The sequence below is a fragment of the Petromyzon marinus genome, unplaced genomic scaffold, assembly GCF_048934315.1.
Source record: "Petromyzon marinus isolate PM22_M1 ecotype Great Lakes invasive population unplaced genomic scaffold, UKy_Petmar_22M1.pri1.0 PM_G_Scaffold_103, whole genome shotgun sequence".
NCBI classification, from domain to species: domain Eukaryota; kingdom Metazoa; phylum Chordata; class Hyperoartia; order Petromyzontiformes; family Petromyzontidae; genus Petromyzon; species Petromyzon marinus.
Genome location: NW_027422655.1, coordinates 80,241 through 94,947, shown reverse-complemented (window position 1 = coordinate 94,947; position 14,707 = coordinate 80,241). Strand labels below are relative to the sequence as shown.

At 47.6% G+C, this 14,707-nt stretch overlaps 1 protein-coding gene across 1 annotated transcript; it reads left to right on the top strand.

The window, feature by feature from the left end:
• The first annotated feature begins 3,153 nt into the window (after positions 1-3,153).
• On the top strand, positions 3,154-7,141 carry LOC142908836 (uncharacterized). Its single transcript, XM_076059477.1, has 2 exons — positions 3,154-3,348; positions 5,575-7,141. The coding sequence occupies exon 2, from the start codon at positions 5,626-5,628 to the stop codon at positions 7,138-7,140; it is 1,515 nt and encodes a 504-aa protein (XP_075915592.1). The 5' UTR covers positions 3,154-3,348; positions 5,575-5,625; the 3' UTR covers position 7,141.
• Positions 7,142-14,707: the final 7,566 nt, after the last annotated feature.

Here is a 14,707-nt window from a genome sequence, read left to right as displayed (position 1 = left end):
TGCCGTGTCAAATTTCCAGTCCGGTCCGTGCTGTATGCACGCTGGTCGCATTGTTGACTTGTCGTACCGAGCTGCGCTGAGTGCCTTTGCTCCATCAGACCAATTCTGCAGAGGAAGCGTCAGCTGCAGACAGAAAAAAATAATATCCACACCATCTACACGTCAGGCACAGAGGAATGCACACGTGACTTACACGTCTATACTTATTAATATATTCATGATGTAGTGAAAAAGTTTCCCAAATTCATCAGATTTGATGAATCTGCAAACGCCTTCCACACAGAGTGCACCTGAAGGGTTTCTCTCCAAGGGCTGCTATGGCATACAATGAGAGGGAAAATGTCATTAATATGCCTGGAAGCCCTCATATCTTCCAGATGAATGTTAACTCAAAACTCTAAGCAGACAATTTCGGCTGTCTGACTACAAAAGGAATATTTATGAAAGCTAAATTCAGCTGACATAGCAAAGGGTGTTGAAAACAATACTATTTGTGTTTTGCAGAAATGCATGAATTATAGTTCAATCGCAACTTAGAGGTGTGAATCCAGGCTCAGATGTCCTTGAATGCTGGGATGAACAGTTCTGACTTCAGCTGAATGTGTGTGCTGTGTTCACCTCCTGTTTCCATTCTTATTAAGAGTTCCAGAGGAAAACAAAAATAAACTATTGTTTTGATATAACCTCCGTGTTCAACAGAGTTAATAGACTTTACTACAAACACAAACTTGACACTGTCACACACTGCCATGAGTAAACAGGTGGCGGTGTGACCAGAACCATGCCTGGCCACCTTCATCTGCTCAGCATTAATTCTTCCTCACTCCACCAAGTAATGAATCGAGGATCAATCAACATAGCCGAGGCTATCCGTGTCTCTGTCTCTCTCTCCCCGTGGTGAAGGTGTTCCCCTCCACACATTCAGAGTCAACAGCGGCACGCGCTTAGCCTCTTTGACCGATACATTGACGCACGTATTGTTGGTTATTTCAGTAAAGTCACGTAGATAGAAAATAAAAATAACAGATTAAATTTAATAAGATAAAGACCACTTGTGTTGCAATCGAAACCTCGTGGGTTTTTTTGCTTTATTTTCAATTTTTCATTTAATTTAATTTTTATTTTCTATCTACGTGACTTTACCGAAAGAACCAAGAATATTAATTCCTGCAGTCACCAAAGTTTTAAGTCGAAACATTCACACACGTTGACAAAGCCTCACCTTGTGTTGTTGTGGGCAGGTCGCTTCTGATAACAAGAGCGGTATAGCAGCTCAAGCGGGCTTGGCCTGCTAACAAAAGAACGAAAATAAAAACTGCGTGAATATTTACAATAAAACAAAGTTACAAAGTGGCGAGCCGGGTGAAGACAAATTAAACTTATGAGAGATAATTAAAGTGAATGCAAATCAAGCGAGGGCAGGAGGCAAGGCCCCGCGTGGCTAGGCCCCGCGTTGTAAAGTTCCAACCTGGACATCGATTCCAATGCTCGCTGCTACTCAACTGACATCCCTACGAGAGAGAGGCTCTACCTTGGTAAACAACAACCACAACCACCACCACAACAACCACAACCACAATGAGAATTTCTCACCTCGGATTTCAGTGCAGGAAGCATACCTCGTGACGTCAAGCGGCAGCAGGTGCCATGACGTCACTTCCGGGGAACGGAACACGCTCCTCCCACAATGAGCTTCTCCGTAAATAAATAAATTAGAGTATTAATAAATTATGTTAATGTGCCTTTCGATATTAGTTCATTTTAGTTCATTTGTTCATTTATTTGGTATAGCCCTGTGAGCCATTCGGCTCTTGAATCGGGTGCAACCGCAACAAACAAAAAAACATGAACAAGAAAACATCTTAAAATGATTATGTGACTGTGCAAACAGAAAATACAGGAAAAAATATCAAAATATTCCTGAAATAACACCGTACACCAACTCTGTGTGCAAAAATCCCAGTGGGATGCAAGTCAAATAACAACAACAACAACCACAATAGAATCAGAATCAGAAAGGGTTTTATTCGCTATGAAAGTTCACACCGACACGGAATTTACTTTGGCAGGATGGTGCATACATTCAACATATAGGAATCTAAAATCTTAAATAAGTTTTAAACAAGTCTTACTATAATAATAATAAGGGTTAAAAGTCTAACACCAAGGGGCTGAAGTATATAAAATTGAATAAATATCGAATATAAAATAGCTTTAAGATATAATTTAAAAATAAAAAATACAAATAGGTTAACATAGTTAATATCGGCAAGGTGTCATTATGTAGATAACTAAGATTAAGGCCATCAGTCTAACTCCGTACTACAATAAACATTAACATGGCCTAAACCAAAAAAACTTTTCGAAATCACCAAAATAAAAGCCATAAATGCAATGTAACAGTGATCATAGGGAGTGTGACCGAATTTTTTACAATAAACTACATAAATAAATTATAACACCAAAATCTAGAGCCATATTTCAGGCCACTAAATAGCAGTGGCAGCTAGGGGTGTACAACTCCTCTAGAGCAGTTTTGAGTGAAGATCTCATAGGTGGTGATTCAAGTTGCAGTTTATTGGCAATAGCATTCCAGGCCCTGGGGTCATGAATAGCAAAGGCCCTTCCTCCAGTTTTTGTACGGCAATAGGGAATGTGAAGCTGGTAAATGAGCGAAGACCTGAGGTCAAATTTGTTCTTTGAAACAGAGAGGAGATCCAGTAGGTAGTCTGCGGAATTTTTTGTAAGTACATCGTGAATAAATAAGATCTGGTGCACAAGCCGTCGAACATTAAGAGATGTTAAGTTTGACCCAATGTAGAGATCACAGTGGTGAGTCTATGGGGCAGTGTTGAGTCTATGGGCAGTGTTGAGTCTATGGGCAGTGTTGAGTCTACGGGCAGTGTTGAGTCTATGGTGCAGTGTTGAGTATATGGGCAATGTTGAGTCTACGGGCAGTGTTGAATCCACGGGCAGTGCTGAGTCTATTATGGTGCAGTGTTGAGTCTATGGTGCAGTGTTGAGTCTATGGGCAGTGCTGAGTCTATGGGCAGTGTTGAGTCTATGGGCAATGCTTAGTCTATGGGCAGTGTTTATCAATTCTACAGAATCTGAGCCTCGCTCGCACTGCGTGTTCGCCTATCCGCACTACGGTTTATAAAAGCGCCCTGCTAAGGCCTCACGTGATAACAGCCCCGCCGAGTCGCCTGCCCGTGATTCGAGGCACGGAACGTCGAATCTCCTCCTCCACCACGACCACACGAGGACATTGTTTTGTTTGTAACCTCACCACAAAGGAGGATATAGCTCAAGACCCCCCCGCCCAGACACCTACGCAGCGTTGCGCTGGTGAGTGCCGTGTTGAGGCCTATTCCGGGAGTGTCACCGGTCTCGGCTAGATTGCCCAGCCGGCCGAGGCGGCACTTTGGCCGGCTACAGATGCCGCTGTCATGCGATGGCCTCCATAGAGACCTGGAAGATGGTCTCTAGGTTATGTTGTGGGTTGGCAAGCTTCCAAAGGATGCGTGAAGGCTGCCGCTAGGCTTTTGTAACGAATCTTTGCTGCGTGTTTTAAACTTGAATTATTTGCAATGCACGCGTGTCAATGTGCTCTAGAGGAGTTGTACAACCCTAGCTGCCACTGCTATTCAGTGGCCTAAATTATGGCTCTAGATTTTGGTGTTATAATTTATTTATGTAGTTTATTGTTAAAAATCGGTCACACTCCCTATGATCACTGTTACATTGCATTTATGGCTTTTATTTTGGTGATTTCGAATTTTTTGTTTGTTTTGGCCATGTTTTGTTTATTGTAGTACGGAGTTAGACTGATGGCTTTAATCTTAGTTGTCTTGTGGTTGTTGTTGTTATTTGACTTGCATCCCACTGGGATTTTTGCACACAGCGTTGGTGTACGGTGCTATTTCAGGAATATTTTGATATTTTTGTTCCTGTATTTTCTGTTTGCACAGTCACGTAATCACTTTAAGATGTTTTCTTGTTCATGTTTTTTGTTTGTTGCGGTTGCACCCGATTCAAGAGCCGAATGGCTCACAGGGCTATACCAAATAAATGAAACTATGAACTATGCGTCGCTCAAAGACTTCACTCGAGCGCGTCGTGTTCAAGCTCGCTTTGTCTCCCTTAGGAGCTTACAAAGTGCCGCCCAATAATTTACCGTGCGTCTGCCTCTTAGACCGAGTGAATCGCTTGAACAAGTGCACATTCAGAAGCGTAAACTCTGCGAGTATCTCGTTTTAAATTTTTGATTTAAAGGTTTTGTGACTGCGGTAATTTATATTCTTAGCTCTTTCGGTAAAGTCACGTTGAAGGGAAACAATAAAATAATAAAATATATATAAAACAATAAAAATTCTCACGACGTTTCGACCTGATGACGACCGTTTGTGTTATGGTCGAAACGTCGTGAGAATTTTTATTGTTTTATATATATTTTATTGTTTCCCTTCAACGTGACTTTACCGAAAGAGTTAAGAATATCTCGTTTTATTCATAGTCCGTGTTTCCAAGGATAAAACAAATTGCACATTCTCATTACCAATACATCGACCTGGCTGGCGGTCACAGTTGCCAGGAGCCCCTTTCCCTGTCGGCTTGACATTTTTTTCAACTCAATTGTTTTTTTACACAGCTCTTGGACAGACGTGCGGCAGTGTTGGTTTATATCCTGGAAGGTGCTCTAACTTCAGGGGGTGTTTCATTGATGGGAAAAAAAACCTGAGCTGGGGCTGTAATCAATGTTGTTTTATTGATCTAGTTTAAAACAATCAGCACGAACATCGGTGCCAAACTAACACGATGTGAGGCGCTAGATTTGAAGCTTTCGTGATGTGCAAGGATTCATACTCTTTGGATTTTTTTCGGTAAAGTCGCGGAGGTAAAAAAAATAAAGTAAACCCAAGTTAAACTTTAGCAGCCGTATAGTTTACAGCAGAATACTCAGCAAGGCAACCAGTTTGTCAGCTTAACTACTGCCTCTGGTTCACGTGTGTAACGCTCTTCAACCTGCACACGGCCATCTCTCCGTCCCCCCCCAACCCCCTGCAGCATAACAGAAGGCGGCTTAACTTAGCCCCCGCCCCACGGCCCTTCTTGTCTCTCCCCCCCCCCTTAACCTGTATACAATCTCGGGTGTCACTACCACCACCATTACACCACCACTACTACCACCACCACTAGCACCATCACCACCACCACTTCCACCACTTCCACCATTACCACCACTACTACCATACACTACCATCACTACCACCACCATTACCACCACTACTACCAGCAACGCTACCACCACCATTACACCACCACTACTACCACCACTACTAGCACCATCACCACCACCACTTCTACCGCCACTTCCACCATTACCAGCACCACCACCACTACTACCATACACTACCATCACTACCATCACCACCACCATTACCAACATCACTACAATCACTGACCACCACCGCTACCACTAATAACACCACCGCTACCGGGATGTTTGCGCGCTGAATGCTGGAATCTGATCCCGCGTCTCCTCCCTCTCCTCCGGCCCTCCCCCCTCACCAGCGGCCTCCCAGACGGCCTCCCCCAGCCCGGGCCCCGGCCCCGACCCCGGCCATGGCTACAGCCGCCCCCTCCATGAGGGCTCGCTCCTACCGGCCCATCCGGGTGCCCAAGCGCTCCACGGACGACGCCGGAGGAGGAGGAGCCGAGTCCCACGCGGCGCCCTCCAAGGTCGCTCGCCCGCTCGGCGACGACGCCGGGGGGCCGTGGCCCGCGCCGGGGCCTCCCCGCCGCGGCCGTCGTCTTCGTCGCCCCGTGACGTTCCGGGCTCTCGAGGGGGGGCGCCGCCGCCGGGAGACTTCGGCGGCGGCGGCGCCCCCCCAGGAGAGCTCCCGCGGCGGCAGCAGCAGCGGCGCCCGGCCGACGCCGGGAATCAGCCCGAGGGTCGCCCCGGAGCGCGGAGACGGCGGCGGAGAGTCGGGGCCGGCGCTCGGTGCTGACGAGGCGGCGGGCAAGGAGGAGGCGGAGGAGGAGGAGGCGGAGAGACGCAGGGAGGCCGCGGTTGGACCGCGTGCGGCGCGGAAGAGACACTTCGACTTTTGGTGGCAGGGCATGGGCAGGAGGGGGAGCAGCAGGAGGGGCGGAGGAGGAGGAGGCGGAGCGAGAGGAGGAGGAGGAGGGGAAGAGGAGGCCGAGGCGGCGATGAAGGCGGCGGAGGAAGAGGAGGAGGAGGTTTTGGCCGGGCGGTCTCCGCTAAGCAAGCGGCGGGAGGCGGCGGCGGATTGCCCGGTGGGACCGAATCCCGATCCCTGCCCGGGCTCCTCTACCTGCCGCGCTCCTCCCCCTCCTCCTCCTCCTCCTCCTCCTCCTCCTCCTCCTCCTCCTCCTCCTCCTCCTCCTCCTCCTCCTCCTCCTCCTCCGCCGCTGCCGGCGGCGGCGGTCGCGGGCAAGCGGCGGTCGACCCCGCGTGGGGCGACGTTCCACTTCTGCTCGCTGATGCCGCGGCCGCTGGCTGAGCCGCCGCCGCCCACCGAGAGGCGCCGGGGTCGCGCCCTGGAGAAGCAGCGGCAGCGACGGAGACAAATTCAGCAACAATACCGGCAGCAGAGAGCGTCGTCATCGTCCTCCAGCTGTTGGTCGTTCTCGGACGCATCGTCGTTGTCGTCGTCTTCATCGCCGGAGGACGAGGTGGTGGTGGAGGGTGACGAGGTGAAGGAGCGGAGGGGCGAGGAGGAGGAGGTGGTGGAGTCTACGGGGGGCGTCCGCAGGCTGCTGCTGAAGTCTCGCGCCAGCCGCCTGCAGCCGAGCGTCGACAGAGCACGAGACGATGGGGAGGTGGCGGACAACGAGGAGGAGGAGAACGAGGAGGAGGAGGAGGAGAGGAAGACGAGGAGGAGGAGGAGGAGGAAGAAGAAAAAGAAGAGGAGGGGACTATGGAGATCACGCAGTGCAGTCGATGATGGCGACTACAAGTCGGGCGACGAGGTGGAGGAGAAGGAGGAGGAGAAGGAGGAGAGGGTGGCGAGTCTCAAGAGGGTGGAGGAGTGCCGGATTCTCAAGCAGATAGACGACATCATGGCTGAGAAACCCCAGCTGGAGGGGAGATGCAGGGTGAGGAGGAGGAGATGAGGTGTAGGGTGGTGAGGAGGGGCTGGGTGGTAAGGTATAGGGTGGTGAGGAGGGGCTGGGTGGTGAGATGTAGGGTGGTGAGGAGGGGCTGAGTGGTGAGGTGTAGGGTGATGAGGAGGGGCTGGGTGATGAGGTGTAGGGTGGTGAGGAGGGGCTGGGTGGTGAGGTGTAGGGTGGAGAGGAGGAGGGTGAGGAGACTACCGGGCAGCGGGTGAGGGTGTTGGGAGTGGCTCACTCAGTCATTCACTCACTCAGTCACTCACTCAGACACTCACTCAGTCACTCACTCAGTCACTCACTCAGACACTCACTCAGACACTCAGTCACTCACTCAGTCACTCACTCAGTCACTCACTCAGTCACTCACTCGCTCACTCAGTCACTCACTTAGACACTCACTCAGTCACTCACTCACTCACTCGAACACTCAGTCACTCACTCAGTCACTCACTCATACACTTACTCAGTCACTCACTCAGTCACTCACTCAGACACTTACTTAGACACTCACTCAGACAGTCATTCACTCAGTCACTCACTCAGACACTCAGTCACTCACTCAGTCACTCACTCAGACACTCAGTCACTCACTTAGTCACTCACTCAGACACTCAGTCACTCACTCAGTCACTCACTCAGACACTTACTCAGACAGTCACTCACTCAGTCACTCAGACACTCACTCAGACACTCAGTCACTCAGACACGTACTCTGACACTCAGTCACTCACTCAGACAGTCACTCAGTCACTCACTCAGACAATCAGTCACTCACTCAGTCACTCACTCAGTCACTCACTCAGACACTCACTCAGTCACTCACTCAGACACTCAGTCACTCACTCAGTCACTCACTCAGACACTTACTCAGACACTCAGACAGTCACTCACTCAGTCACTCACTCAGACACTCAGTCACTCAGACACGTACTCAGACACTCAGTCACTCACTCAGTCACTCAGTCACTCACTCAGACACTCAGTCACTCAGACACGTGCTCAGACACTCAGTCACTCACTCAGACAGTCACTCAGTCACTCACTCAGACAATCAGTCACTCAGACACACACTGACACACTGACACACACACACACTGACACACACTAACACACACACACTCAGACACACACTGATACACACACACACTGACAAAGCAAAAAACAAAGATCCCCCGTATAGCCTTAACAGACTGTAGGGGCAAGTGCTGTTAGCGAGCACCTACACACACTGACAAAGACAAAGACAAAGATCCCCCATATAGCCTGTAACAGACTGTAGGGGCAAGTGCTGTTAGCGAGCACCTATGAAGGCCAGAACGGTACACGAGGGGGTGGGTGGCCAGCACCACGCCCGACCGCCTTTGTCTCCCCAGTGGCAATGTTTACACACCGCACCAGGTACTCATTTGAGGCTGAGTCGACCTAGGGGAGGCCCGGGACCGGTTCAGATAATCGTCACTGGTGTTGGCCGTGAGCGGGAATCGAACCCGGGTCGCCAGGTTCATAGTGCAGCGCGCTAACCGCTACACTATCGCTCCCCTACACACACTGACACACACACTGACACACACACCATGATACACACACTGACTGGAGGAGGTGGAGCGTGGTCAACACATCTACGCCTGAAACATTTTAGAAAGAAGCGGAGAATACGGAACAACCCACCTGTTGTCCATTTCGATTTCCGTGTTGCCTCTAATCTTCAGTCTTGCTGTGTATCCACCGTCTGCTGGAGCTCACCTTCTATAGCAAGGATATCCATCATCTCCAGTTTGTGTGTCTTTAATAAATTGTCTCGGATATTTCTTGCTGCTCTCTATGTCCTTCATACATGCTGCTGCATTGACATTAAGGTTTCCGCATGGTCCATGAATCATATTTGCGGTCACTACTGCAAACAGATTTTGGGTCTTCCTCTGGATTTGGATTGGATGATTTTATTCTTTCAGCCAGATTAAAATATGAGCGTGGGGAAGTCATCTACATCATTAGACCACCTTTGGCGGGACCAAAATATAATAATAGGGGTTTTTCCCCTTTTTTCTGGCAACAAAACTGAAACCTTTTTACAAGGATTCATGTTACTGCATTAACCACAATACCTGCAGTCAAAATGCAAACAAAACACACGCACTATGATAATATGTGGCATTGTCCTTGAAACCGATTGGTCCACACCAAGGGACGGCTTTCTTGAGAGCCTCGACCCAATTGGTGCTCGAGCAGAGGACGCCAAAAGGTTTCAGTTTTGTTGCCAGAAAAAATGGGGAAACCCCTATGATGTGTAAGTCCTCGTTTCTGCCACTCAGTTGAGTACATCCAGCATCTTGTTTCTCCAAAAAACACGACTCTCAGTGAATGCTCTCGATGAATTTGACTTGCTTTCGTCTGAACACCCTGGCTGTGAAGTCGTATCGACGGCTGGGTGTCTGGCCGAATGAAAGTTATTGCTTTTTTTGTTTTATCTGAGGCCAAGTTGGATTACATGTAAAGGTAATAAATAAGTCGGGGACATCCCTACGCTCGAACGTATGACATGGCACCTTGAGCATATTCGTGCATGCGTCTAGGGCTTCCTGTGAACGTAGCAGACGCCTGGATGCTACAAGGGGGGGGGGGATGATGTAGTGCCATTGTTGGGCTGTATGCGTATTACCACGGGAGCTGACCTGTAATAGCGGACATGCGTCAACGGGGTGGTATACAGACCAGGTGGGACTAACAGGGCCCCCAGACCCCAAGACCGTGGGGGGGGGGGGGGGGGGCGGACGGGGCTGGGGGATGTTCCAGGGCCCTCTAGAGAGTTCCAGAAGGCTTGGCCAGGGGCGGAGAGACCCTGGAACAGGGATAAAAGCCGGACCCCTGAACGGTTTGGTGGTCCCCGTCCACCTGAAGCTCTGAAGAAGACTCTGAGCGCTACCTTGAAGACCCTGAAGACCCTGAAGCGAAGAGCCCAGTGACCCTGGCTAGGGTCGAGTTCAGACATAACCAGTGTAGGGTTAGTGCTCGAACCAGAGTAAGGGCACCGTAGTGTGGAGGGATGGCCTCCTGAGGTTATCGGCTGTGAGGAGTCGTCACCCCTCTGTGCTGTGGTTCCCTTGTTGAATAAACGTGTTGCCTCTAGCGAACCGTCTCGCCTCGTCTTGGACCCACTGCACGTGTCACCTATAGTAATGAAACCTCTTGTCGCAAAAAATTAGCGGCGTGCGAAAGTGAAAGGTGTTAACGAAGTAATAATAAATTTTGATTTAAAGCTTTCGTGACTGCGAGGAATTAATGTTCTTGGTTCTTTCGGTAAAGTCACCACCACGTAGAAGGGAAACAATAAAATAATAAAAATATAAAACAATAAAATTCTCACGACGTTTCGACTGCAACACGAGTAATCGTCATCAGGTGTGAAAACCACAGCAAGAAATTTTGAAAAAAATGGCGGGTTTTTTTAACGTTAGCACCACGGAGAGCGATTTGACAGTTTGTTCAGATGGACGAGTCCATCTAAGTTCGGAATAGAGGAGGGGGGAGACGAAAATAATGGATGCTGTCTGAAAGCCACCATAAGCGTGAACAATCAATTAAGACCCGAAATGGTTTATCAAATCTTTCCAATGATTGCTAAGCCAGAATCCATCTTCCCAGTTGAAATTGTCTCTGTATATGTGGATAGCCTCATGAATGAATCTCTCATGGTAGCCAGATGGCTTACAAACAACCTCTGTCTTGGAGAAGTCAATGTCATGTGAGCCTACTGAATTATAACAATGATCTGCCATGGCCGAGGTGTTGGTCCTACCGTGTTTCAGGTCTGCTTTGTGTTCACGAATGCGGTCCGAGACATGGCGTTTGGTTTCTCCAATGTAACTACTACCACAGAGGCAACTTAGTTTGTAGACACCAGGGTACTGTATGTCCGGAATCACATCTTTTACAGACGGAACCAGATCACGGAGTTTATGTAATGTGTTGAATCGGACCTAGATCTTGTGTTTATTCAAGATTTTGGAGATCTTTTTTGTGATCCCCGCAATGTAGGGCAAAGTGATGGTTTTGAAAGGCTCCTCAAGAGGGTCCTTCATGGTTGGAGTGATAGCTTTGCGGATTGTAGTCGGAGTGACCATTAGCCTTAAGAGCTTGGTGTACGTGCTTGAGTTCACTGGCTATGTGTTCCTAGTCGGATATGTATTGGGCTCTATGGTTTAGAGTCTTGATGAGGGAATTCTTCTGGGATGGATGGTGGTGGGAATCCGGTTTCAGCTAAGCATCCATATGGGTAGCTTTCCCGTAGACAGAGTGGCTCATTGAACCATCATTTTTTTTTACCAATTCCACTTTACAATAAAATTGTAGACACGGCACAATATATATTTCTGAATCTTTATTTTTACCAACATTAAAAAAAATATTCTCCGTTAAGGCAAAATTCTAAAATATTGGATTTTTTACAAAGCCTTGTGAATTCACCTTGTATCTGAACAAGTTACATTTGTGCAAATATTTTTTTCCAAACGTAAAATAAAAAAAGACATTGCTTACAAATATCAGCTCTATGTTTTCAAGTCAATACAGTTTGGGTAGTGAATAAATTAGTCTAAATAAGCTACACATGACGAATTGTAGGCAATTATAGTTATAATCAAATACATTTTTAAACAATCACGTGGTCCCTGTAGTCGCCGTTAGAGACACAATCTGCTTTAAAACAGTTTATCAACATATATGAATACATTGATTCGAATAAGCAGAGTTAATTTCCTATTTATGGCATGCCGGTTATGTGGCAGTTTTCGATATCAACATCACCTTATAAAAGAATAACATTTAAAATACGCACAGACAAGTATTCATTCGGAATTATTGACAGGCATATTAACAAAAATTACTGCAGTGAAATATACTGCATCAGGTTACATCGTATTAACAAGAAGCTATTTTTAAAATACGCACCGCCTGCTTAACAGTGTATGTACAACGTACTATTGTTGCGTCATTCAAAATGAGTAGGCCGTTGCATGCTGGCGTCTGGGTCAAAATGTAGCAAATTCTAAACATTAGCTACAAATAATAGATCACGGCACTTCGATGGCAACACAAGCAATCGTCATCAGGTGGGACAAGCACAGCAGCAATAAGAAGAAACTGCTGGAGTAGGCGCCTACTACTTCAGCAGTTTCTCTTGCTGTGGTTGTCCCACCTGATGACGATTGCTTGTGTTGTGATCTAAACGCCGTGATCTGTTGTTTCTACCCACGTGGTGACTTCACTGAAAGAACTCAAGAGTGTGGATTCCTGCAGTCACGAAAGTTTTGAATCAAGATTACCTACAAACTACACAACTGAGATGACGCATCAATCATCGCCCCCTACTGACAGGCTCTTGTCCACATGCAGGCCGGTGCAGGGCCACCACCTTGTGCCACACAGGGGCAGCTGCTACTTGGGGATGCTCTTCGAGTGCTTCAGACGAGGTACAAAACTCCGAGTTGCTGAGGCGGTTAAGCAAGCACCGTGTAAATGCAATTATTATGATAAAATAGTGAATGCTTGGGGGCTTATTGTCTCTTGCTCCTGGTGAGAGATTGACCCAACCCACAGGTCCACAAAGACTGGCCGCTCTTACTCTGCAGGATGAACCTAGGAGCTGAGTGTTCAACTTCACATTCTTGTCATTAAAGGCCTGTGACAAAGGTGCATCTATTGTAGTGACATTGTCTCTGGCTTACACATCTACCGGGTCTCCACTTGACTTTGTATTGTCTAGGAAGTCCACCCACACCTCCACTTCCACAAACTGCTGGGAGTTGCCTCGCTCTGCCTCACAGTCAGAATTCTCCTCCTGCTTCACGTTGCCTCCATCGATGTGAAGGTCCCATTTTGGAGTTTCATCTTCATCTTCACATTTCACCTTCACTTCTTCACTCTTCACCATCACCTCTTCCCTCTTCACCATCACTTCTTCCCTCTTCACCATCACTTCTTCCCTCTTCACCATCACCTCTTCACATTTCACCTCGATACCTTTAAAAGTGTCCAAGCTGGGATTTTCTTCCGGTTCTTGTTTCAAGAGGGATGGGCTTGTTGTGGCACTTTGACTTTCACAAGCTGATTTCAGACTCCACTCCTTGTGGATCTTCTGATGCTTCTGTGTTTTCCGGTGTTCTATAAGATGTGATTGCTGTGCAAACGCCTTCCCGCACGGAGTGCACCTGAAGGGTTTCTCTCCCGTGTGTGTTCTCTGGTGTATTACAAGAGTAGATGAAAGTGTAAACGCCTTCCCACACAGAGTACACTTGAAGGGTGTCTCTCCCGTGTGTGTTCTCTGGTGTGCTACAAGAGCAGATGACTGCGCAAATGCCTTCCCACACACACTGCACTTGAAGGGTTTCTCTCCCGTGTGTGTTCTCTGGTGATCTACAAGAGCAGATGACTGTGAAAATGCCTTCACACACACACTGCACTTGAAAGGTTTCTCTCCCGTGTGTGTTCTCTGGTGTATTTTAAGAGCAGATGGCCATGCAAAAGCCTTCCCACACACACTGCACTTGAAGGGTTTCTCTCCTGTGCGAGTTCTCTGGTGCCGTGTCAAATTTCCAGTCCGATCCGTGCTGTATGCACGCTGGTCGCATTGTTGACTTGTCGTACCGAGCTGTGCCGACTGCCTTTGCTCCATCAGACCAGCGTCAGCTGCAGACAGAAAAAAATAATATCCACACCATCTACACGTCAGTATCGATGCACAGAGGAATGCATATATAGTCACATGTGACTTACACGTCTATACTTATTCATATATTCAGGATGTAGTAAAAAAAGTGTCCCAAATTCATCACAGGGCTGTTATGGCACACAATGAGAGGGCAAATGGTTATACACATGCCTGGAAGCCCTCGTATCTTCAAGATGAATGTTAACCCAAAACTCCGAGCACACAATTTCGGCTGTCTGGCTACAAAAGGAATATTTATGAGAGCTAAATTCAGCTGACATAGCAAAAGGTGTTGAAAACAATACTATTTGTGTTATGCAGAAATTCATAAATTAATGTTCAATCGCAACTTAGAGGTGTCAATCCAGGCTCAGATGTCCTTAAATGCTGGGATGAACAGTTCCGACTTCAGCTGCATGTGTGTGCTGTGTTCACCTCCTGTTTCCATTCTTAGTAAGAGTTCCAGAGGAAAACAAAAATTAACTATTGTTTTGATATAATCTCCGTGTTCAATAGAGTTGATAGACTTTACTGCAAATACAAACTTTACACTGTCACACACTGGAGGTGGCGTGTCTAGAATCATGCCTGGCCACCTTCATCTGCTCAGCATTAATGCTTCCTCACTACACCAAGTAATTAATCGAGGATCAATTAACATAGCCGAGGCTAACTGGTGAGATGTTAACTGCCTCACCTGGTATACAGGAAGTCGTGGGTTCGATCCCAACACTGCCGCCTGCTGTATATCTGGAGTTTGCGCGTCTTTGACCGATAAACATTGACACACGTATTCTTGGTTCTTTCTGTAAAGTTATGTAGACAGAAAATAACAATAACAGATAATACAATTACATTAAA